The sequence below is a fragment of the Pipra filicauda genome, unplaced genomic scaffold (assembly GCF_003945595.2).
Source record: "Pipra filicauda isolate LSUMZ 115617 unplaced genomic scaffold, ASM394559v2 scaffold26_size5592650_pilon, whole genome shotgun sequence".
In the NCBI taxonomy this organism is placed as follows: domain Eukaryota; kingdom Metazoa; phylum Chordata; class Aves; order Passeriformes; family Pipridae; genus Pipra; species Pipra filicauda.
In genome coordinates this window covers 4377380-4400457 of record NW_024104387.1, presented here as the reverse complement: position 1 = coordinate 4400457, position 23078 = coordinate 4377380, and the positions used below count along the sequence as shown (strand labels likewise).

General features: G+C 43.5%; 1 protein-coding gene across 2 annotated transcripts in view; it reads right to left on the bottom strand.

Moving 5' to 3' along the window:
- Window positions 1–22775, bottom strand: part of SWAP70 (switching B cell complex subunit SWAP70) — a 39161-nt gene extending 16386 nt beyond the window's left edge. The window contains exons 1-3 of one of the 2 annotated variants that reach the window (XM_027737626.2): window positions 22581–22775; window positions 13994–14134; window positions 8353–8526 (exon numbers count right to left, since the gene is read on the bottom strand). In XM_027737626.2, coding sequence (XP_027593427.1) covers window positions 8353–8526; window positions 13994–14134; window positions 22581–22679 — 414 coding nt within the window. In that variant the 5' untranslated portion in view covers window positions 22680–22775. Of the gene's footprint in view, window positions 1–8352; window positions 8527–13993; window positions 14135–15719; window positions 15771–22580 lie in introns of those variants that run through there. The other variant, XM_039382469.1, reaches the window with a different exon arrangement.
- Between the last annotated feature and the right edge of the window lie 303 nt (window positions 22776–23078).

The following is a 23078-nucleotide window of genomic DNA, read 5'->3' as shown; positions in this document are numbered from 1 at the left end:
CAGAGGTATCAAGAGAGAGAGAAATTTTTCACGTCCGTTTTTATTGTTTAGAAAATAAGCTCTCCTTCTTTAATCTTTCATCTTTCTGTAAGCATTACCATACACAGGATAATAACACCAATAACACTAGTCAAAACAAACACAAGAATGAAAAAGAGGGAAAGAAGGCTCGGATTCTAGCTTTGTCTGGATTTTTATCGTGGTTTTAAACTCGTCATTGTTCATTCACAGTATTTTAAATTAAGCCCATCTACAGCTTTGAGTACATGCAAAATGCTTTTAATTGCTCTTTAAACAAAATAACCAGTGAGGACCTTTCTAGAAAGACCTCTGCACAGCAAAGTAAAAGCCATGCTTCTGAGTTTCTGTGACTTAGAATAGCAGGATACTAATTACAGCACTTAGACCAGTTTTGAAGACAGACCAAGCCTTTTGCTATTTTGGGTGATGGCTCACTGCATTTCCTCTCCAGCTTTGCAGGGAACCAGACAAGGCAGACAGGAAACCCTCCCAAGGGGAAAGGCTCGGGAGAAGGTGCCCAGTAATCCCACACCAGGGACAGGGAAGCAGCAGGTCCCCCAAGGGTTGGCTCTTCAGCCACCACAAGCCCAACACAGAACCACCTCCTGGTGGGTTGGTACACAAAGCCACAGGGAAGGGTTCATCCTGGATCCTGGCTGCCCCACTGCTCTGCAGGCATGAGGGATGCGACGGCGTGGGAACTGTGGGAACTGCCACTGCCCAGTGGAGGCGGGGAGAGAAAGCAACAGGATCCTTTCACGTTCTCTCTGTACATGTGGAAAAAACATGGATTTGCTCAAGTGCTGCTTTTCTGATGGTCAGTCCTTCAGGACAGTCTGCTCCACTTTCAGTTTATCTACTTTAGCTATGGTTTTGGAAACACTGAGTGACTTAAGACTCTGAATCCCATTATGATCTCACGAACATGCCTCACTGAAAAGTGGTGAAACCAAATGATTTCCAGGACTTCAGTTTTCTAATCACCAGTGGCGGTTCACCTCTCTTCCTCGGCACTGCTTAAAAACCCACTGTAATTTCTCCTACAGGTAAGAAAAACCCTGGCCAAGAGAGCCAGAGGATGTTTTCACCACAGAACACATTAACTTTCTGGCTACAGCTCAGAGTCACCTTTCAGCTGGTCTAATAGGCTTTGGAGCACCCAGCCGTCTCTACACAAGAGATTTCGGAGTACAAGGAAATAAAGAAGTGTTTTTGTCCCCCAACACATTTCACCACAAGGACTCCCAAGGTTTTGATGCAGCACACATACTAATTTTGTGGCTGTTTCTCTCCCTTGCAACCAGTACAAGCAAATGCCTCCCTTTCCCTCACATCTACGATCAGCAAACACACAAACGCGTAGTGGAACACGTATCTGGTGAAGCAGTAGATTACCAAATTCACCCTACAGAGAAGTTGGGGTTTCTTACTATTTCAGCTCAGTCACTGCTCTTGGTCTCACAGCCCCTGCTCTGGTAGCACATGGGCTCATGCTACAGCAAAATGGAGAAGCTACAGCAAGCTGCTGCACTGCCAGGAGGAAAGTTCCCGCTCTGCTGAAGGAGCGGGAAGTGCATATACCTCCAAGACGTGGCTGTCATATCCTCCTTGTTAAATCTGCCTTGGAAAACAGGCCAGCTAGGCACAGAATATGCCTCCACAGTGGGTCCAGAAGTTGTGGAGAGCATTGCTTTTCATTTCAGTTAACAGAGGCCTCTGCAAAAGTGACATTCGAATGCAAAATCTTTAAAATATGCTTTGCTGATTTTCACTCTCCTAAAACCTCAAGTTAAAAAACTAATTCAGGACTTACGAGCATCAGCTACCATAAATCCTCAGAATTCAGTTAAGGGCAGGAAGCAGCTTACTTCCTATTCCAGACAAGTTTTATAGAAAAAAACCCCAACACAAAAAAGCCTTCACAGCATGCAAGAACAGGAGCACTGCAAAGTTGTTTCAAAACAAACCTCCTAAAACCTGCATCTGATGAGCTGGAACGAGCTTTGGCATCAATGCAGGAGTAACTTTTTTACCCACTTTTGTTCCTGCCACTCAGCTCATTCCCTCTGAGCAGCATCATTTCTGAACTACAATCCTGGACTTTAGCTGGAAGGAAAGCTAAAATAACCCAGGTTTAATTACGTAGATAATATACCTACCAAAATGCTAGACAGTAATAATATTTTTTAAAGTTCCTAAGCTTCAATGACTTTTTTAACTTTAAAATGTATTGTTCCAAGATTTCACAACCTCTTACACTGCTTGAGGCATGCAGCTCTGAAATTCCTTTGGTTAATTATCTCGAAGTACTAGGACTCACTTGCTGACAATGGAACACACACAGAAAAAAAGAGCATACCTGAATAAATTTTTTCCAATTTTTGCTCAAGCCATATGAATAAAATGTGTATCAAACTAATGGTCTGGAAATAAAGCAATGCAAAACTCTTGGCTAGTACACATTATCATATAATACACTAAAAATAAGCCAATACATCCTTGCCTTTAATGTAATTGGTACACATTTTATCTTATTTTGATTCATAGAATTAAACACTTAAGTCTGCTAACCCCCCACCTACAAGTCACTAACATGACCACAAATATCCTATAATCCCACCAAAGTACATAAAATATCTCGTTATTTTAAAATACATTAACTCTTCTTTGAAACTGAAAAATTACCTGTGCACCTACAATTCAATTTCTAAAATTAAAAATACCCAAACAACTACGTTTCAAGCCTTATCTTGCCTTTACTTAAGTACATGGTTAACCAGTGTCCCCACAAAAAATTCAACATATCTGCTCAACATCAACAGTGCCTGTTGCACTGCAGTATGAATATGGAAGTCTGAGGCAAATATAAAGAAATAAGATGCATCAGTGTGAAAGCAAATAGAGACCATTCATTATGTGCTCAAATGAGGAACCTCCGGGCAAATGGCATTTCCCCCCCTTCACAGACACATGTCAACACAGCAAATAACTGACAAATTAAGTCTCTTCTCTCACATATAACCTACTCTTGTAGTTAAAAAGCAGTGTTGAAAAGCAAAAGTGAAGCAGCTTTTCCTGCTATTCTGACTGGACACTACTTCCAGAGATAGGTGTAAAAATACATGGGAGTTACACACACCACTACATACATCAGTATGGACCAACTGGCTCCACAGTATGAAAAACAGCTTCCATCTCAAATCAACAGAAACTTTTCAGCCAGAATTTTGACAAGAGAGGGCAAAAATAATATAAAGAACAGAACTCTAACATGAGCTATGCAGCCTGTTTGGTATCTTCTTTCAGAGGGCACTTTCTTTTCCCCATATTTCAGTACCTATTTCTTTTCCAGGTATTCCTGGCACTATCCTCCATGGGGAATGAAGTATCATAGATGTTTCACATATTTTTCTGATATACAAGTGGGTCTCTCAGAATAAGAAAAAATAATGCCAAGGAGGCCTTCATGCTCAGCAGAGCACAGCAGACGAGGCTATTCTGGTTTATAATATTCAAATAACCTTTGTGATATTAACAGAGCAGACATCAAAAGTCTACTCACAAAGTACGAAATTCTGTAGAAGCATATGTTATGGGGCAAGACACATGAAAGCAATCATATCCCTTTTCACAGTCATCAACAACCCCTTTTTTTATCCCAACAGAACATCAGTTACATTTCAGTCAAATACTTATTTCTTCCTTTTCACCAGCATAACCATGTTCATTATCCACTGTAAGCCACTACCTTCTTTCTTTTTTACAAAATTAAATCAGCATTAAGTAGTATAATAGAGGCCAATCCAAAAAAAAAACCTGCTGCATAAGCTGAAAACTGTCTTATTTCCTGCAGCAATCCAGGAAAAGGGTAGTGAAAGGGAAAGAACTGATGCAAGTTGTAAGGGACTAAAAATCTTTCTAATCACTGACATCAAATAGTAGAGATCATGGGTCAATTAAAACCCCACACATTCTTTCTGTATCAGTTTTGAAGTTATTTCTGAAGGGGCAAGGGTCAATTCCCAGTACTTCATTACTGTTTCAGTTTCTGATACTAGAATGCAGAACAAGGAAGCAAACATGGTCACAAAATAACCTTTTCTGCAAGAAATGCTTCCAGAAGAATCACCACCAGACACCTTCTCAGGCTAAAAAACTTCATCTCCTTTTGAAATGCACAGAAAGCCACACAAGGTTTGGTCCTCTTAGGAGGATTAGAAATGCCATGTGTTAATACGGTTGAAGGCTAAAGGACAAGTGAAAAATGACTGTACAAATCTTTCCTCATGAAGCCAGGCTTAAGAAGTAAAGACAGCAAATATGTTTGGCTTATTTGAAACCAGTTGTGTGAACGCTAGATTACAACACAGGGAATGCAGCTTGCAGTGGACATATCTGTGAGTTCCACCATGAGGGACGGCCCAGAAACACAGCTAAACCACAGACCACAGCTTTCAGGCGACAAAGCATTCCCAAGGCTGCAGTCAAATGTCCAAAAATAAGAAAGGGGAAGTGTTCGGAAACCTTTTTATAAAACAGAAAACGTCTGGTTAAACAATCCCAAGGCACACAAATGAGTCTGTAACAAATAAGAGGCGAGTTGTAAGGAAAGCTCATGACAAAATAGAGTATTTCGCCTCTTATGGCTTCAGTTCTCTCCATCTTTATTTAATCCTTCTCATGGAAGAGGTAATGCCTGCAAGAGCTGAAGGAAACACACACTTGGATGTCTGCATCTCAGATGATCTAATGGAAAAGACCAGCTGTGGGGAAGGGAAGGAGCTCCCACCTGGCTCCCTGTTTTCTGGGAGTGTTAACAGGATAACTGCTTGGTAGAGCTTTGCCCCCTGCACCAGAAGGTAGTTCTGCTGTTAGCCAGGAATTGTATCAACACTGAAAGCTTTCCATCAGGACTAGTTTTAACTACAGCAAACAAAATACAGCATTGTTTTCCTCCAGTTCACCTGTATCTTTTTGAAATACCACATAGACAGTTCACAGGAGTGTTTCACTGCCTACCAAGGCCTCTCATTTGAAAGGGGAGGAAGCTTTCAGACTTGATACCATTTGCTTGGGACATGAGCATCTTTGCAAAACAAACATTCATGGATTTCTGCTCCTTTCCAGCTTTCCAAAGTGCTGCCCACCAGTACCCAGCAGAAGTGACACTGGGGTCTAAGGCCATTACCAACTGAGCCAGTGCCCTGCGTAGCCACCAGCTCCTGCCTCTTTGTTATCTGACTTCTCTCCATAACATAGAGGGATCCTCTCAAGCTTGAAGTCACATGCCACAATTGCACGCCCCATGCTGGATTTTACTAACCTTATTTCCCTTAAGTGCAGGGCTGACATCTCTCCTTCCAGGGCAGGTGAAGAGCACAGGCCAGTTAGTGCCTCTGGCTTTCAGCCTGGCCTCTGCTAAACAAGAAATTTCTGGCCCTTGTGTCACCTCTCCACTGCTTTCAAATTCTCTCTTGATAACTTCTTTCCTTACTTTGCTCTTTCTAAAGCTGTTCTCATTCTGCACCTCAGAAACCTTTCCAAAGTAGCCTGCTTTCCCTTCTCTGGGAATGGCTGCAGCCTGTTCAACACCTCAGCAAGGAATCAAGACTTAACACTTTGCAGATGGGGGTGACAGCCCCACCACAATCAGCTGTCTAATATGAAAGGCCCAGCACTGCAGCACTAATGCAGAAGTTCTTGACGTGGGTAAGAAGGAAGGATAGCAGCTTCAAAATTTCATCAGGCCAGTGCAAAGAAGGGAAAACTGTACTCAAACTGGAGAATTTTCCAGATATGAGATACGAAATGACAGCAGAAATCACTTATCTCATTTTAAAAATTAAAAAAAAAAAGAGGAAATTCAGACTCCTGAGCATGTCCCAAAGAGCAGTTCCTGCAAGGAGGAAGAAAAGGCATCCTTTTAGCTATATGAAATTGTGTTAATACATTCACTGGAGATCTAAGTTTTGCCATCCACAAGACAGGAGGCAAAAATCTTCAAGGGATCACCCTTCCAACCTGAAAGTATGCAGCAAGTTTCTTAGTTACCTATAAAGTGGGAAAAAAAAAATCCCCAAAAGCCAACAGGGTGGAAGGGAGGGAAGAGGGGAAACAGCCGGATACCACACAAAGGACTCCAAGCCAGAAACTGCAGCAAATCGTGTGTTGCAATATTCTCAGCCAACGATAAGGGCCACAGCCAGGCAGGGAAGGAAAGCCTGCTCCCTGGGTGGGAAGCTGTAGTCACACATGAGTGGCTTACATTGCCCTCAGCAAAACATCAATATGACAGTGGTGCTTCCATTGCCCTTCTCCTCTCTTTTCATTTTGCAAAAATCCCCTCACTGTACACATGACGTGCAAGCCATTTTGTAAAAAAGGCAGACACGAAAGGTCACGCAGAGAAAAAGCAAAACTGACTGAAATTGAGACTTTGCATCTTTACTTTTGGAATTTTGTGTAAAGGGTGCATGAGTAAATGTGGAATTTTCCAGAAGCACAGAGAACCTGACAGAGGATCAGTGCAAACCAGAAAGGAGTGTTTTCAACAGCCAGCATTCCTCCAGTGGTTGATTACATTACCTGTGTGGTCTGAGGCAGAAGGTGGAGTGAATACAGGCATTGTATATGATAAGAACAGAGCAGCCTTTCTTTGTCAGTCAGGCTCCCGTAAGCTCCCTTTAAACAGATTGCACAATTTAAATCCTGCTGCAATCAAAGAGATGCAGACACAGATCCACACTGAGAATTTGAAAAATAATCCAAGTAGAAGAGCAATACAGGTTAACCCTGTGCATTAGGGGCGGTAAGGAAAGTAAACAACAGCAGATACGAAATCTGGAAATATGAAAAACCTTGGCTGGGAGCCGACTCTGCAGCCCATCTGCCAACACACAGACACATTGTCATCACCTGGCATCAGCTACAGGAGGCAGCTCGAATCTGGGGCTTGCTTGTGGAGGGGGAGCAAGGAGCAACACCCCAGAGCTGGCAGGTCTGAAGCTTTTAACCATGCCAACAGTTTAGGAGATGTGAAATGTCTGCCCGTAGGTAAGGCAGGCTGCACGGTGGGGAACAGACTGACAAGTCAAAGGCCTGCATTTGAGCCTCAGTTTTCACATTTAATAGTGGCTCTGACCTTCTACCAAAGCCAAATCTGGCAACACTAAGGAGCTGTCCTACCTTTCAGAACCATGATCCCTATCTCCCAGAACCAACATCAAAAACAGGAAAGCAAGCAAGAAGACTGTCTCATTTCTCATGGGAATACAGCATGCCAGGTAGGGCCCTGGCAGGGGCCAGACTGGCAAAACCAGAAACGCTGCACAGAATGAAAGTCTCCTGCTAAAAAGTGAGTAAGAAAGCAAAACTGAGCAGTTTATTTTGACAGGCAAGTTATCTGTACTTTATGGTTTGGCACAACACCTTGGAGTCCAACGGTTATGTTGTTAGTGGCATGTTAATCACACTGTTTTGATCTCTGGCTGTTCAACAATTTGCAAATATTTATTATTCAGTACTCCAGTGCTAAACTGCAAACCCCTGGGATTCCTGTACATGGTTCTGCAAGGGATTATTTATGCCTGCAGTTCTGATCTTTCCGCTTCTTTCCCCACCCTTCCCAAAGGGGAGAATAGTAGAGATACGGAAATCTTGCTTTAGGATTAAAATACCTATCTGAGCACTGCTGATACTTGTTCATGAACTTAAAGTATAAAGACATCTCTGTGCTATTATTCCTTTAGCCATTTCAAGCAAAAGTGTTCAGGTGGTGGCTGTTTTTGATCAGAAACAGACATCATCAGAAAAGTCAGTATGTCTCCTTTTCATCAGGAGGGTGACATGAGACTGAAGACTCATCTTGCAAGTCACGATAACACAGAAAAGAGGGGGGAATTTTTTTTTTCAAAATCACACTGATGAACTGGCTGTGCAAAATTTTAACTACCTATAAGCAAGCACAGTGATTAAAGATCACATCCATGAACTACTCATGAGTGGAGCAAGAACCTCACCAGCTCTGAGTGCTGGTACAGGAGCTTGTGTCCCCAGCACCAGTCGGTCCTCACATAAAGCAAAATAAGCTATTTACTGAGGACAAGCAGCACAGAGCTATCAACATCTAAAGTATCCTGTGGAAATCCCCATATATGCACCCTGGAAGACAAGAAAAATGCACCCAAGGCCTTACATTATTAAAAGAGGGGGAATAAAAGTTTTATATTAAACAATATTTTATCTTAAATATCTAAAGAATAGAAAACTAACATAGTTCAACTGGGACATTAAGCAAACTGGTGTTAAACAGCTTAAGTTTTTGTTTCTTACCTCCTCGGGTACAATGATTAAAGGGTATTTGTCCTCTGATAAGAAGTTAAAAATAACCCACACTTTAAATGCATCTTCATCACTAATCAGCAAAGGACTTTTAGAGAGGTTCTTTTTAGCACAGAGAGTCCAGCACATCCTGTTGAATTCAACTTTGTCAAAGTTTCCTTGAACCTAAAAAGAAGAAATTGAACAACAACAAAAAAGATTGATATGCACGAATGACACAGAATAGCAGACAGACAAAGTTTAACAGGATACAAAAAGCAGCGAGAAAATTCTAGTTTGCAAGAACCACCAAGGTCCAAAAAGAACATTGTAGCAGCCTAGTCTGACTTTTTGCATGGAGTCAAATAAGGAGTTTTTTCCAGCAAAATTAACATCCAACCTCCAATTTCTGGTTGAGTTAATAGCACCCTGACTTCATGTGAAGGAAGCTACATTGCATTCTGCATCTCCTCTGGCACATTAGCTTTAGCTTCCAACCCATCTTCAGAACCGTCTTAGTTCCAACTGCCCTTCTATTGCGCTGAGTTACTGAGATTGTATATAGCAAATCTGGAAACCAGCACAGCCAAAACTACACGTGGATATGCTAAAGGCAATATTGGAACAACAGCTGGGAAAGACCTCTAATATGTTTTTCCACTTCACGTTACTCAAATGTAACTCTTGTAGGATATTCATCAACATAGAGCCATTTTTTCTTGAATGCTAATCCACTTAAAACCTTCTCCTTTTCTCAGACTTGCAAATCTTCACCTCACTGATAATAAAATGCTTCCTGTTTTCATTATCCTTTATTATACCTAGCAACTGCACATACTGATCAGTGAATTATTTGCATATGCAAGAGCTTTAATGTCCTCTGTTTTCTTTCTAAACCCTCATTTATGTTATAAACTATTTATCCTCTCTCTACAGCTTAGCCATGATATTTCTTTGCCAACATGTAACTGATAAAGGTATGTTTTGCATTGTAATGGAAGGCCCTTTGAGATTTTGGAAAACATGTCTAAGAAACATGTTCTTGTACCTCTTGTGGTAATGGCACCAGCAATGGTCAGTGATATTTTCTTATGACAGGTCAGAGCATGCATCTCAGATGCTTCAAGAACACCAATGCCAACTGTATGATTTCCTATCCACTCTGGTAAGTGGTCAGATATAGTGGAGGGTGAGCCACAGTGGCCAAGTCAAACACAGACTAAGGAAGTCACTGAACTGATGTGGGTGGAGGGAAAAAAAAGAAAAAAGACAGAAATAAACTAGAAACCAACCCTATGCCAAGAAGCACTTTACAGAACAGTTTCCAGGCATAAAAGTGAGCCTATGAAAGAAAACCATAGACTTTGCATGCTTGCAGAGCGGGCCACCAGCGTCAGTGCTGATGCAGGAGGCTGGCTCCAGGCTGGAACTGTCCTGTGAACGAGGTGCAAGTTGTAGGAGCCACAGCTGCTACAGCTGCTTCAGCATCTATCTTGTTCACACAGGAATCATAGAATCATAGAATCACAGAATTACAGAAAGGTTTGGGTTTGAAGGGGACCTTGAAGATCATCTAGTTCCAACCTCCATGCCGTGGGCAGGGACACCTTCCACTAGACCAGGTTACTCAGAGTCTCATCCAACCTGGCCTTGAACATTGCCAGGGATGGGGCATCCACAACTTGTCTGGGCAACCTGTTCCAGTGCCTCACCACCCTCATAGTAAGGAATTTTTTTCCTAATATGTGATCTAAACCTACTCTCTTTCAGTTTGAAGCCATTCCCCTTGTTCTGTCACTACGTGCTCTTGCAAATAGTCTCATCCCATCTTTCCTGTAAGTTCCCTTCAGGTACTGGAAGGCCACAGTTGGGTCACCCCAAAGCCTTCTCTTTTCCAGGCTGAACAATCCCAACTCTCTCAGCCCCTCCTAATATGAGAAGCGCAAGAAACACGGGTCTTGAATGAAACACCAACTAAGCGAACAAACACCCTCTGGAAGAAGGGCTAGAAGCCGTGTTTCCTTCTCCTTCCTTGTATTTGTCAGCGCTTCATCCCTTGGCTACTCTTGCCTGTGCTTTTTCTGTCTGTCCTCCCCACCCTGCCCAGTGAAGCCTGACTTCTTTTCTAGAACAGCTTCTCCCACCCAGATGATGAGTGGTTCCACCTTGGTAATGTCCTAGTGGTTATGCTACTCCTGAGGAAGACGCCGACAGGCTGGGAAACCTCCTTTCCTACAGCCACCACCTGGCAAGTGCTCTAGGCACTGTAAATAAGATGGGATGCCCTCTGAGCAGCTCATGTTTTAAGGCATGGCAGCAATCAGTGACCACAGGGAGACGGGTGGAGAAAGGCACAGGCCCTGGCTGGGCAAGTGCACAATTCCTGCTGACACAGAAAAGTCAGACTGCACTTGCCTCAGGAACTCGTGTCAGAGCCCAGGTCACCTGTTACTGCCGTCAGGACTACGCAGCAGTCAAATAGGAGGTTTCAGAATCATTTTGCCACAGGGGAATAGGTTCTTCTCTGCCACCAGTCCCACTTTAGACATATAAATCCTTTTCACAGACTTAATTCTGAAAGGGACTTTGTGGAGCCCACATGTCATCCAGAGCAGAGGCACCGATTAGGAATTTTTCAGGAACAATGATTACATCAGCACACGAGCCCCAGCTTTCCAAAAATATAACAAGCATTGGTAGTGTAACTAGCACTCATGAAGTTGCCTGGAAGGTTTAGAACAATGTCCTTCTTTGTCTCCCCCCACTACGACTCTCCCTTGCTATAAATAAGGCCTGCTGTAAAATACCACCATTGCTATCGTTGAAAAGGAAACATTTTCAACTGGTATTTGAAGATATAGATTGAAAATAACAGAACATACTAAAATATAGTCATGAAACCAAGGAAAACAAATTATGAAAAGATTATATTGGCAAATGATAGCTCTCTCCTGAAAGAGACACTCATAGAAGAAGGCAGATTTTGTTTCAGATGCAAGAAAACTCTAGATAGATCTATCTGCTAAGTAACAAGCTGTGTGATACTGGAAATCATCAATTAGGCAATACTAATTATTCAAACTGTTTATTGAAATTCCCTATGTGGATAAAGGAAATCAGTTGCAACCAATTTACCTCATTTAACTACCTTGTCTCTCCTGACAATTGTGTCTTTCTTGACAATTTCTTGGCTCTATATAAAGAGGCTTTAGTGCAGAGTAACACACAGCGTAAGCCAGCACCAAAAAACATAAAAAGCTACAACTGCATTTACGAGTACAACAGAAGTTATTTCCAAAGGTTACAAAGTCCTCCCAATAAAATTCGTAAGTCATAGTTACATAGTTTTAAAAGAGCTCTAAAAATTCATTCTTTTTTGTAGGTCATAGTTGCACAGTTTTAAAAGAGTTCTAAGAATTCATTCTTTAAACACTTTAAGAATATCTTAAAGCAAAATATCTTAAGATCAAAAAAATCTCTCTTAAGCAGGTGGCTCTTACTCAAATCAATTAATTTACCACAAGATGTATGACTGGAAATTGAGAGGATTTCCTCTGTATTTGGGGCTATAAAGCATCACTCCTTTAGTAGCTCTGCTCACTAGCACAGACTAAGAGCATTTCTTCTACAATCACCCCAGCTAAAAGAACAGATTACACCTTGGAAGAATGAAGAAAGAAGGAGTTTCTTGTGTGCTTTTTTTGCTTGTTTGTTTTAAACAAAGGAGACATGCTGTGAACCAGTGACTTCATCCCACTGCATGATGTTTTCTGGCACTGATGTAAAGTCATCTCTAAAAGAAGAGATGGCATAGTCAAGATTTTTCCCATCCAAAAAGACAGCCTTCTGTCAAAACAACTTCACTCATTCTGAATAGTATATATCTAAACTGTTTACAAGCATTTAGCTAAGATTAAATAACATGAAGTTACAGGTAATTTAATCCTGTTCCTTAACATTTTCATCTTTCAAGATTAACTAATGGCATGGGTATATCAGTCAATCATTGGAGGCCAGATCAGTGTCTGAACAAAACAACACAAGAAGCTATATGCAGCCATGCTCTTTCCTTTCATGAGAAAGCAAGGTAGCTCCTCCTTTGTTTTTACCATGGAGTAAGAAGGTGCCCCAGGGTAGCACTGCAAATTCTCACCTACTTGCTTATATAGGCGGGTCTGTCGTTTTCAAATTAAAATGTTATTTACATGCAATTGCTCCTCATTTCCTTAACTATTTTTCCTATAAACATCCTTTAACAATAAAGCACTTTCATATTTGAAAAAGCCTTCCATCTCTCTCTTTTTTTTTTTTAACCTAATGACTTGCTACTGCCTACAAACAGTATAAATCGACTGTGCTTCAGCCTTTCCCACTGTAATCCTTTGGTCAAAATAAATTAAGGCCTTTTCTTTTTTCATAGATTTTTTATCTAAACTGCTTGCTCTCTGTTGAACCTTACAGGAGCTCAGACTGCCAACATGAAGCAGAAATGAGATCACAACTTCTTAGGGACATAGCAAGTCTTCAGCATGTCTCAAGACATCAATCTGGTACCTTTTTGTGTATTAATGGCCAACAACTCCCACACATCAAATAGGACACTCTTGGGGCGTCTCTCACACTCTCTGGGTACAAGAGAAACACAGACTAGAGAGGCAGAGGAGCTGATAAGTCTTAGCTAGATATGCTTCTACTACTTCCAAGCTGCCAGACTGCATTATATACATATATCACATTTTCCACCAGTATTACACATAGAGTAAAGAAGGAGCAATATTCAGCAAATCAGGCTAAGGAATTTGCATCACCTGCAATTGCTGCTTTGGGCTTTTCGACAGTGTGTCAGTTCAGGACTTTTTAGCATAATAAAAGAAAGCAAACAGCTCTGTATGTCTGCAGCCACAACATCAAAGCTTGAGGGTTTCTGGGGTTGACCCCAAGTATACGAGAAACCAGTGGTATTGAAGCTCATATTAGCACTATCATGTGGGCTGCTTTTTACTGTCCAGTACAGTGACTCAACATTAGCTCTCAGAAAAAGAGCAGGAAGATAGTTGCTTGGGATTTTTTAACTTTCAAACCCCATGACTACCTCTCTTAGAACACAATGGAGAGGAGAGCAGGGGAAACCCTGCTGGCTTTACAGTAGGGTTTCCCCCAAAACAAGGCACAGTAGAAGAGTGAAGAGTGCTCAGACACGAAAGAACTTGCAAGACAAAACTTAACAACGCTGCCTGATGTCACCCACTGTCACTTATCTGAAAGGATGTAGTTATTAGAATATCTTGTGAAGAACATTGAAGATATTTTTGCCCTTTTTGTTTGCAAAGGAGTCTATGACAACATTCTGTTGTAGCTGTAGTATAAAGTAGGACAATCTACAGCTCCAAGACCCTTTCTGATAAATTCAAGCTGAAGTGCTTTACTGATGTGAACACAGTCCTGCATGAACACAGCTTAGACAAGGGCCAGATGTAACAGGAAATAGAAACCAAGGAGAGAAGAAAGAAGTAGAAAACAGTGCACCCTTCCATTTTTAGGCACAGGCTCTCCAGAGTACCCACCCTATCATGACCCCATACAGATACACTCACCACCAGCACCTTCACACCAGCATGCTTCCTGCACACACCAGTTTTACTTCAAAACTTACCTTTTCCAAGATGAATTTGTTTAGGTAAGGCATGTAACCCTGATTGGAAACTGGCCCTTCATCATCGTCCCTAAAGTGCTCTTCCAAGGCCACCGGGTCGTGGGGGACATTTAACACTGTACACAAGTTGTGAGAAAGGACCTAGGGACAGAAGAGAAACCAGTGACACTGCTGTCAGCCTCAACCACGAGCAAAGTGACACTTTGATGTCAGCACAAGTTCTGCCCCACGAATTTTTGTCAAAAAACAAAACATAACTAAAACAATGGATTCAGTGGCTTCAGACAGTTGCACGTTTCCAGAAGCAGTGCGAGCACAGAGAGGTCCAGTCCTACAGCACTGCAAAGGCAGCTACAGAAGTTCCCCTTTGTACACATATACCCATGTGGCTGAAAACCAGGAGAGGCATGCAGAAACACTGGAGCAATACTTACAGAGTGAAATCAGACAGCTATGAAAAACAACCACAAACACCTAGCCTTTTAAATTATAAATATTTATATCTACTGCAAATGAGTAACAGAGAAAACAACTCAATATGTGCCTTTAGTTTACAAAGATGTGACCACTCAGATGAAAGCATTAACTATGGATTTCTCTCATCTGCTTTTGGGCTGCTTCTCAACATTCACCCCACGTTTCAGCTGGCAAATGAAAAGTAATGTTACAGAAAGGGGAAGGGTTTAGCTGTGCTTCTCAAATTTTTATTTTAAAAAGGTATTTGCATGAATTATATCAAGAGCATAACAGCCACCAGCACTCGTGTCTGTTATTGAGAAATGACCTTCAAGAAGAGACTACACACTTGACTAATTTTAAGGAAGTGCTGAGTTACTGAAAACTAATTGGTAGCCGACACACCTCAACTTCTTCAGCTTGAGCTGAGCTTTGCACACTCAAACCAACACCTCAGTGCCAACAGGAAGGCAGAGCTTGGGCAGCAGCTACTCCTGTGCCACTGGCACTTTCCCCAGAAAAGGCAAAGCACCATCCCTTTCGTTGTTCACACTGTCTGGAGTCAAGTCAGTCCTGCCCATCACGTCTTAAGCACCCTGTCACTGGGAAGCCCTCTCCCTTGGCACGATGCAGAGCTGAGCCTCTGAAGACCATGTACCAGCTACATGAACTGGGTTAAGGATTTCACTTCACATGCTCTGGAATGGTCTGCATGGAAAAAAAGGTACCAAAGGCAAAAAATAAAGGTAAAACAAAATTAAGCAGAAGTAAAACAGATCACATCTTTTGAAAAGGTGTGCTGCTGGTGGTATTATTTTTTTTAAATCAACAACTACATGGAACAGACTGCAACTGAATTTTGGCATATGTTTTAGTTTTTCATAAAATTAAAAACAAACAAACAAACAAACAAACAAACAAACAAAAAACAGACCCAAATGATGCAAATAGAGAGCAGTAAAAAAATGTGTAGAAAATTATAAGCATGTCTGTTTAGGTGAGAAGACATAGAGTGGTCAAGATGGAGTTAGCTGCAAAACAAGAAGTGAAAGTCTGAAGTTCTCAAAGCCTAGGAAATCAAACCAATGCTACACACTTAAAATATCTGGGCTTTCCCCCACCCACCTCCCTCCCCCCCCCCCCAAAAAGTACACTTACTTTTCTTATGTATGATAAGGAGATATGCAGAATCTAAGTTAGTTAGCAGAAAATTCTACAAGGATAGCCCAAAATGCATGATTAGTTCAGAGGAGAATTCCTCTCTACATACCTCCAAAGTTAAACTTTCTTTTAGAAGAATAGACATTTCCATGAGAAACACATATTTTCAACGATGAATGCTAGCACTAAGGCATTGGAGCTTATGAGGTGTAAAAGTTTAAAACCACTTAAAACAACAGCATCAGCCATACTACAACAAAAGCTGTATTTCAGAAAGCAGCAAAATAGCATTTAGAAGTTATCACATTTCACACTACCCTTCATCAACAGTGTATTTTCCTTCAATCTATCCTTATTTCTAACCACAACATCAAATCAAGTATTTGAGTCCATGTGATTTACATATAGGTTGGGGGAACATACTATCATGTGTGTTTCCCCTTCTATTTAAGGCTTCTGTTGTTATTTATAGAAGCCTGAGGGATTCTTGAATTTCTGAGAAATAGAGATGAACACCATTTCCCAACCACACTGTAGTTGCTATTACTATAACAAAAAAACCACTCAGCTAATAAAAATATCCTAAAAGCATAACTCATTTAAGCTTACTACCAAAGTAAACTAAAAGTCTCAATAAAATACTTTCTTATCACGTCCTTTCTACCTATTTCTCTTCTCCTTTTTTCAGCCTGCTTGCTGTGCGTGGACTGTCAGAAACCTAGGTGGTTTCCACATTAAGCAAGCAATTTACCAGGAAAGAATTCCACTCTCAATGATTTTCTAATATCTGCCTTATCTGCGAACTCTCCTGTGCCCAGTGCTCTCTTTTCATAGCTGAGGAAATTCCTCGGTGCCTGCCAAAGCCTGCTGTTCTCCAACGGGGCCAAGCGCCAGCTGAATTCTTCAGTTGCAGGGTAAGCCTGAAAAATTCTGCACTGAGGTCTCGTTTTGTTTTGGTTTGTTCTCTCAAAACACATTATCTGGACCATAAAATACTCTATTCTAATGAACAACTTAAAAAAAAACAAACTAGATGAGCACTAGATTAACTGGGGTACAAAAAATCACCTTGTCTTGCAGAAACACCATGAAGAAGTTTTCCACCACCAAGGATTATTCCCCCCCTCACCATGGCCACAGGGTTGCTAGGCAGCTTTTTCTTTCCTCACTTACTATGCTCTGGATGCCACATTTAACAATCTACCTTCATGCCAGAGCCAACTCCTACCCCAGCCCAGGGGCTCATCTCTGTGCTGCAGCACATGGGTACAGAGGGGGTCCCCAAACTGGAGTCCATGAGACAGCACAAGCAGCCTGTACAGAGTTCATGACACCAGTGTACTCCAGGTGCCATTCCTTCATTTTCCCTGAGAAGTTTTGTAACAAAGATGTCTAGTGGCATCCCATCTTTCCCTGGGAACACTGAAGGTGTTCTGCTCTAAATACAAATATCCAGATGAAACATGCCAGCTGAACACCAAAGGTCATCACAGACTTTGGATTTACTTTATTCATGGCCCATTTCATGTTGCTTTACATTCAGCTCTACTCTGCCATAGCTGCTCCCCTCTGAGCTCCTATTTTCCAAGACTTCAGCACGTGTTGAATTGTTACCATCTGAGTAGTTCCATTTAACCATGTTTGTAAAAGTGACCTGTGTTTCTACAGGGAACGGGAAGATCTGCTGGACAACTTATTGCTCAGCAACAAAAATTTGGCCCAGATGACAGTAGGAGCATTACCAGGGCAGACTAGTCCTGCAGTGTCTATTGTCAGCTTCTTTGGTGTTTTTTTTGTTTTTCTTTTCCATCTGTCAAGGGGGTCTTCTCCTCCCCCATCTCTTTTTCAGATTTTAAAATGTTGGCATCACAGATCCCGACAGCTCCATTCAGAGGCTTTGTGTGAATTCATTCCAAGACATTCTTGGCTCATCTCTCTCTGACATCCATGTCAGCAGCCAGCCAGCCAAAATAAGGCTACTCACAAGTGCTTTCCCTTTTCCTTTTATGACCAGTGTGAAAGTAGCATCGTATATGCCCCTTGTCGGAGTCTCATTATTTAGCGCTGGGGTTAGTGCAATAACCTCTTTCCCAGTCACACGAGTGTATTCCAGCCCAGCCTCCACCAGCTCAGGTTCACCCACATCACCTCTCTGTTCCTTCTTTTGCTCCCTTCACCCTTTGGGCACTCACAGACCCCTTGTCACCATTTCCAACAGGCTCACTCTTCCTCTTGCCAACATGACCAGTGTGCCCCCCTTGGCCCCCAGACACATACTGGTGCCAGCCTGCATCTGTCCAGCTACCGAGGGAATTGCCTTTCTCTCCTGTGGTTCCCAGACCTTAGGAAAAGCTCTTTGTAAACATACTCTGTGTACTGCACCCTTCTTCTACATCTCCCCTGAAACAGAACAAAACAGAATCACAGAATCAATTAGGCCGGAAAAGACCTCTGAAATCATCAAGTCCAATCTTTGACTGAACACCACCATGGTACCAAGTGCCACGTCCAGTCTTTCCTTAAACACCTCTGGGGACAGTGACACCACCACCTCCCTGGGCAGTCCTTTCCAATGTCTCATCACCCTTTCTGTGAAGAAATTCCTCCTGATGTCCAACCTAAACATCCCATGGCGCAGTTTAAGCTCTCATCCTGTTGTTGGTTCCCTGGGAGAAGAGACCGACCCCCACTTACTACAACCTCCTTTCAGGTAGTTGTAGAGAGCAATAAGGTCTCCCTCAGTCTCTTTTCTTCCAGGCTGAACACCCCCAGCTCCCTCAGCTGCTCCTCATTGGACATGCATTCCAGAACCTTCACCAGCTTCGTTGCCCTTCTCTGGACTCACTCCAGCACCTCAATGTCCTTCCTGAATTGAGGGGCCCAGAACTGGACACAGGACTCGAGATGTGGCCTCACCAGTGTCAAGTACAGGGGAAGAATCACTTCCCTAGTCCTGCTGGTCACACTATTTTTGATACAGGCCGGGATGCCATTGGTCTTCTTGGCTGGTTCAAGGACAAAGATTAAACAGGCCCGTTTTTCCACTGAGAGCTGCTCCCCTTAAGCACAGTCTCATGGTCCCATCATTTCCTAACGCCCCCTGTTTTGGTCTACAAGTTGCTTTGGTTTGCCACCTCCCGTGGAAGAGGAGCATCCCTCCTCTCACACTTCACCAACACGATTCCTCATGGAATTCCTCACACAAACGCTTCTGAGCCCCGTTAAGAGCACGAGAGTACGATTCTCTCATAGTGAGTCACAGTGACTAATTTCCTACCACCCTTCACTGCTGCACAAAGCCAATTGTCCAGCCTGGGTCCTGCCCACTCGTCACAGGCTCTCACCCCTGCCACTGCCTTGCTACATTGTTCGAGGTCTTCCTCTCCCTTCGGACCATCCCTCTTACCCCTGATTACACCCCTCTTCCTCTTCCCACCAGCCATTGACTTCACATTTAGTAGGAAGGCAAAACAAAGATAAGAGGTATAATAACCCTATAAACACCCCAGACACGAGAAAAGACTGGTTTAAATTTTCTAGGCCTAATGAGTAACTTTAGTCACTCATACATTACAGGCCCAAATGAGACAGTATTTTCACAAGTGGCTCACCGTCCACATTCTGTAGGTATCACACCAGGAATCCAACACCCTAGGACTTAGAAAATCCACCCCAACGTAGCACATAAAACAAGAAGAGCCAAATAAATTCACTTCCTAAGCAGAGACGAGCCACAAAGCAACATACAAAGAGCTTCCAGAGAGAGTGTAAAAACTAATTGATGTGTATTTTTTCCGAGACCCAATCACACACACACACTACAAGTAGTTTTGCTGGCTGTCAAGTGCAACTATATTTAAAATCGCAGTGTTTCAAGACCCAGATGAAAAGAGGATTTAATGTTGGCACATTACAGAAACTTTAAAAATAAGTCAGTTTTAAAACTGCAGATTGCAGATGGAATTGGATTTAAATATAGGAGAGGAAGTATTGGCATGTAGCTCATGCTCAAACCACAGGAGCAGCTGTACCTGCATACACAGGACTGACACTTGAGCCTTGCTGTATCAGTGTCTGAATGTGCTGAAACACAGTGACAAAATAATGACTGTGTCCAGATTTAAAGCTGTAATTTAAGAACAGAATACACAAATGTTTCTGCTGGTGTAGATAAAGGGCTAAGATCTGCAGCCAGCATAACAGTAGAATTTCTGAAGATTATAGATCAAAAAAAGTAAAAAAAAAAAAAAAAATAAAAATCAGTGCATACTGGAAGAAGACAATATTCAAAATTACACAAAGGACTGATTTGGCTGTCCCTTCTCTCAGCAGCTCAGAACACATACAAAGATACAAATGGATAAAAGACATCTCATTAAATCCTTACTATTCCAAGCAAGTCCTAGTTTTTCCTCCAAGCATTTGCTGTTTCTCCAGACCCAATTGACTCACCTCCATCCCTTTGGTCCAAATGTGTTAAAAACAAATGTGTGATGCAAACCCTTCACAGTAGGGTCTTAGCTACATAACACACACACACTTATTCTTCTCATAGTATTTAAAGAAAATTATCTATTTTAATGGAAGGCTCAAAGATCACTTCTAGGCAGAGTAACTAGAAATCACTGTCTTTAACAGTGAAACCTGTTATACTTAGGAACGTCTGTGCAACATGATGGCAGCACCTTATACTGGATTACACAAACCAAAGATTCATTGTCAGTAAGTTTTGTGACTGAGAAGGGAAGAGTTCAGCAGGCTACACTACTACCATTCTCAGAAAAAAATATGATTTTATTATATTTTTTAAAAAACAAGTTCCACTAAATTATTAAACGTATTTCCCTAATATCACAGATCTCTACTAACCTCTTTATCTCCAAGCACCATCTCTCCATTTTACAAGAGTGTTTATCTTCCTCATGGTAATGTGGATGAGAAATACTTTATTGTGAAACACCCTCTTAGTGCAACATAGACCTACCTCAATCAGATAGAAGCTTCTCTTTGCTGTCCTGCCTGCCCTTTCCAACACATCCATGTGGGGCTGCTGCCATCATGCACACCTTTTCTCCCGAGCAGGACTATCAGTTTGACACCACATTCATCATTTGCCACAAAAAGTCTATGGAAGAACAACCTCTTCCTGCGTCTCCCGAAAACTAATTCTTGGTGGCCAAAGGAGAAGGCAGCAGCCTCACTTCAGACTTGTTTCTGCACTCCCAGATCCTCCACTTGACACTTCCCTCAGGAGCCTTGATATCACAGACAGAACTGCACAGACATAGAGCCCTGCTTTTTTTTCATCCCTTCTCTCTCACAAGCAGATGAAAATACCAAAACTGTTCAGGAAGATGTCTGATAGGTAACAAGGAGACAAGTTTAATTTCCCTCTCCTTTTCACTTTTTTATCTTTTTTTAAACACAAGCATTTGTAGACATGGGGCTCTAGTGAGACAGCAGAGCACAACACTGTGCTACAGCTTGGAAACACAACTGCTGCTTTAGTCCACCTGGGCCAGTCAGTGATCTTAAAACAGAAGCAGCAGAACCAGCCCACCAGCATTCTGGCTGCTTCCTTAGCCATTTCATTCTGCCCAGCACCTGTGGACCACATTGCAGCTCTTCCAGCAGCCAGCACAGCATGCTGCAGACACACTCTCAGGTGAGTGCACTGAGCACACGTATCGCGTCAGTACACACAAGGTGTGGAAGATAGCGCGACAGGAAAACAGGATTCCTTTAAAAAGCAGGACAACGGAAAAAAAAAAGCCTCTCTGCAACCTGCTTCAGTTAGTTCTGTAACACTGCTACACAAATACTCACTTTCACAACACCACCTGTGAAAGATCCAGGACCTGCACACGTTTGCAGCCTGAGCTCAGTCAGGTCTGGCCTCTCGCCTGACTCCTGCCCCGCAGTCACTTCTGGCCAAGTTCAGCTCTATCTCACGGCCCAATCGCCCCGAGAGAAGAAAAGGAGAAGAGGAACAGGCTGCTTGCAGAATGCTGCCTGTTCTGGACACTCATTACATAATTCTAAAAAACAAAGTTCATTAGCTACCAGCCACACTTGGAAATGCCGCCCACAGCACGGCCACTCACAGAGTTAATCTCACGAAAGGCGCCAACTTCGGCTTGCTGCTGCGTCCCACACAACCCCAGCACTCAGCACAAGGACCCACAGTCCCAAATGTCAACAGGTGTTGCGTTCTTATTCAAAATATTTATTTAGCCAGATTCCTGCTATTATTCCCAGGCCAAGATGGTCCCATAAAGCAGGGCCAAGATGGGACTGGATTCAGCAAGCTGCCTGAGAGCTCTTTTAAGAGCACAAACACTACTTCAGCGTATAAGCTAAGGAAAGAATGGCACAGTTGGAGCCTCTTGACTAATTCTCCTGTTTATATCCAAATAAGAGGGCACTGTGGAACCTCATCCTCCCCTTGGCAAGCTGTGAATTTCACTTGGACGCAGCCAACCCCTATAGATGGGACCTTGTGGCTACCCCACAAAAGATTTTGGCCAGAAAGGGTACCAAGGACATGTGGCTGAAAGCGGACCAGAAGCACAACAAGGGTTTGTGCAGTGACATCTCGGGGAGGACGAAGCGCTTGCCTGGGCTGAATGAAAATCAGCCCGCTCGGGTTCCAGGGGGGGTCCGGGCCACCCTCCAGCGGGACGGAGGCGCCCAGGGGCGCGGGGACAGGCGATGCCGTGGGATGAAGCACAGCCCGGGTGGGGAACACGCAACGCCCAGCCCGAAGGGAGCTGTGAAAGCGGGTGCCCGTGCCCAGCCCGAAGGGAGCTGTGAAAGCGGGTGCCCGTGCCCAGCCCGGGCAGGTCTCAGCCCCGCGCCCCCATGTCGGCTGTGCAGGCGGTCGGCGGGGACACCCCGGGCCGTGTCACGGCCCCTCGCACCCCATCGGGCCCCGGCCCCGCGTCCCCCGGGATCGCCACCCCGCGCTTGCCTTCAGCTGGGACTTGGAGACCTTCCCGCTGCGGTCGAGGTCGAGGGCGGTGAAGGCGTGCCAGATGGACTTGAGCAGCTCCTCCTTGAGCCCCACCATGGCCGGCCCGCTCCCAGCGCCGCTCCCAGCGCCGCTCTGCCCTCGCCTCCGCCGGCCCCGCCGCGCCCGCCCCGGGGGCGGGTGCCCGGCCCTGCCCGGCCCTGCTCGGCCCTGCCCGGCCCCGAAGGCACCGCCCCGGGAGCCGCGTCCCGCCCCGGCGGCCCAGCCCGGGGTCGGGGCCGAGGGAGCCCTCGGTGGGTCTGCCCTGAGCCCCTCGAGGTCCGCATCGCCGTCGCATTTGAACTGCACACCCGCCCTTCTTCTCAGTTTCTTTCCCTCGGGCTTACTGCTCTCCAAATCTGTCTTTCCTGTTGCAGTCCTGCCTTGTTTTCTCATTAGGAAATTGAGGAGATACACACAGTTAATGAACAATTTTGTCCTTCGCTGTATGTTGTCCTT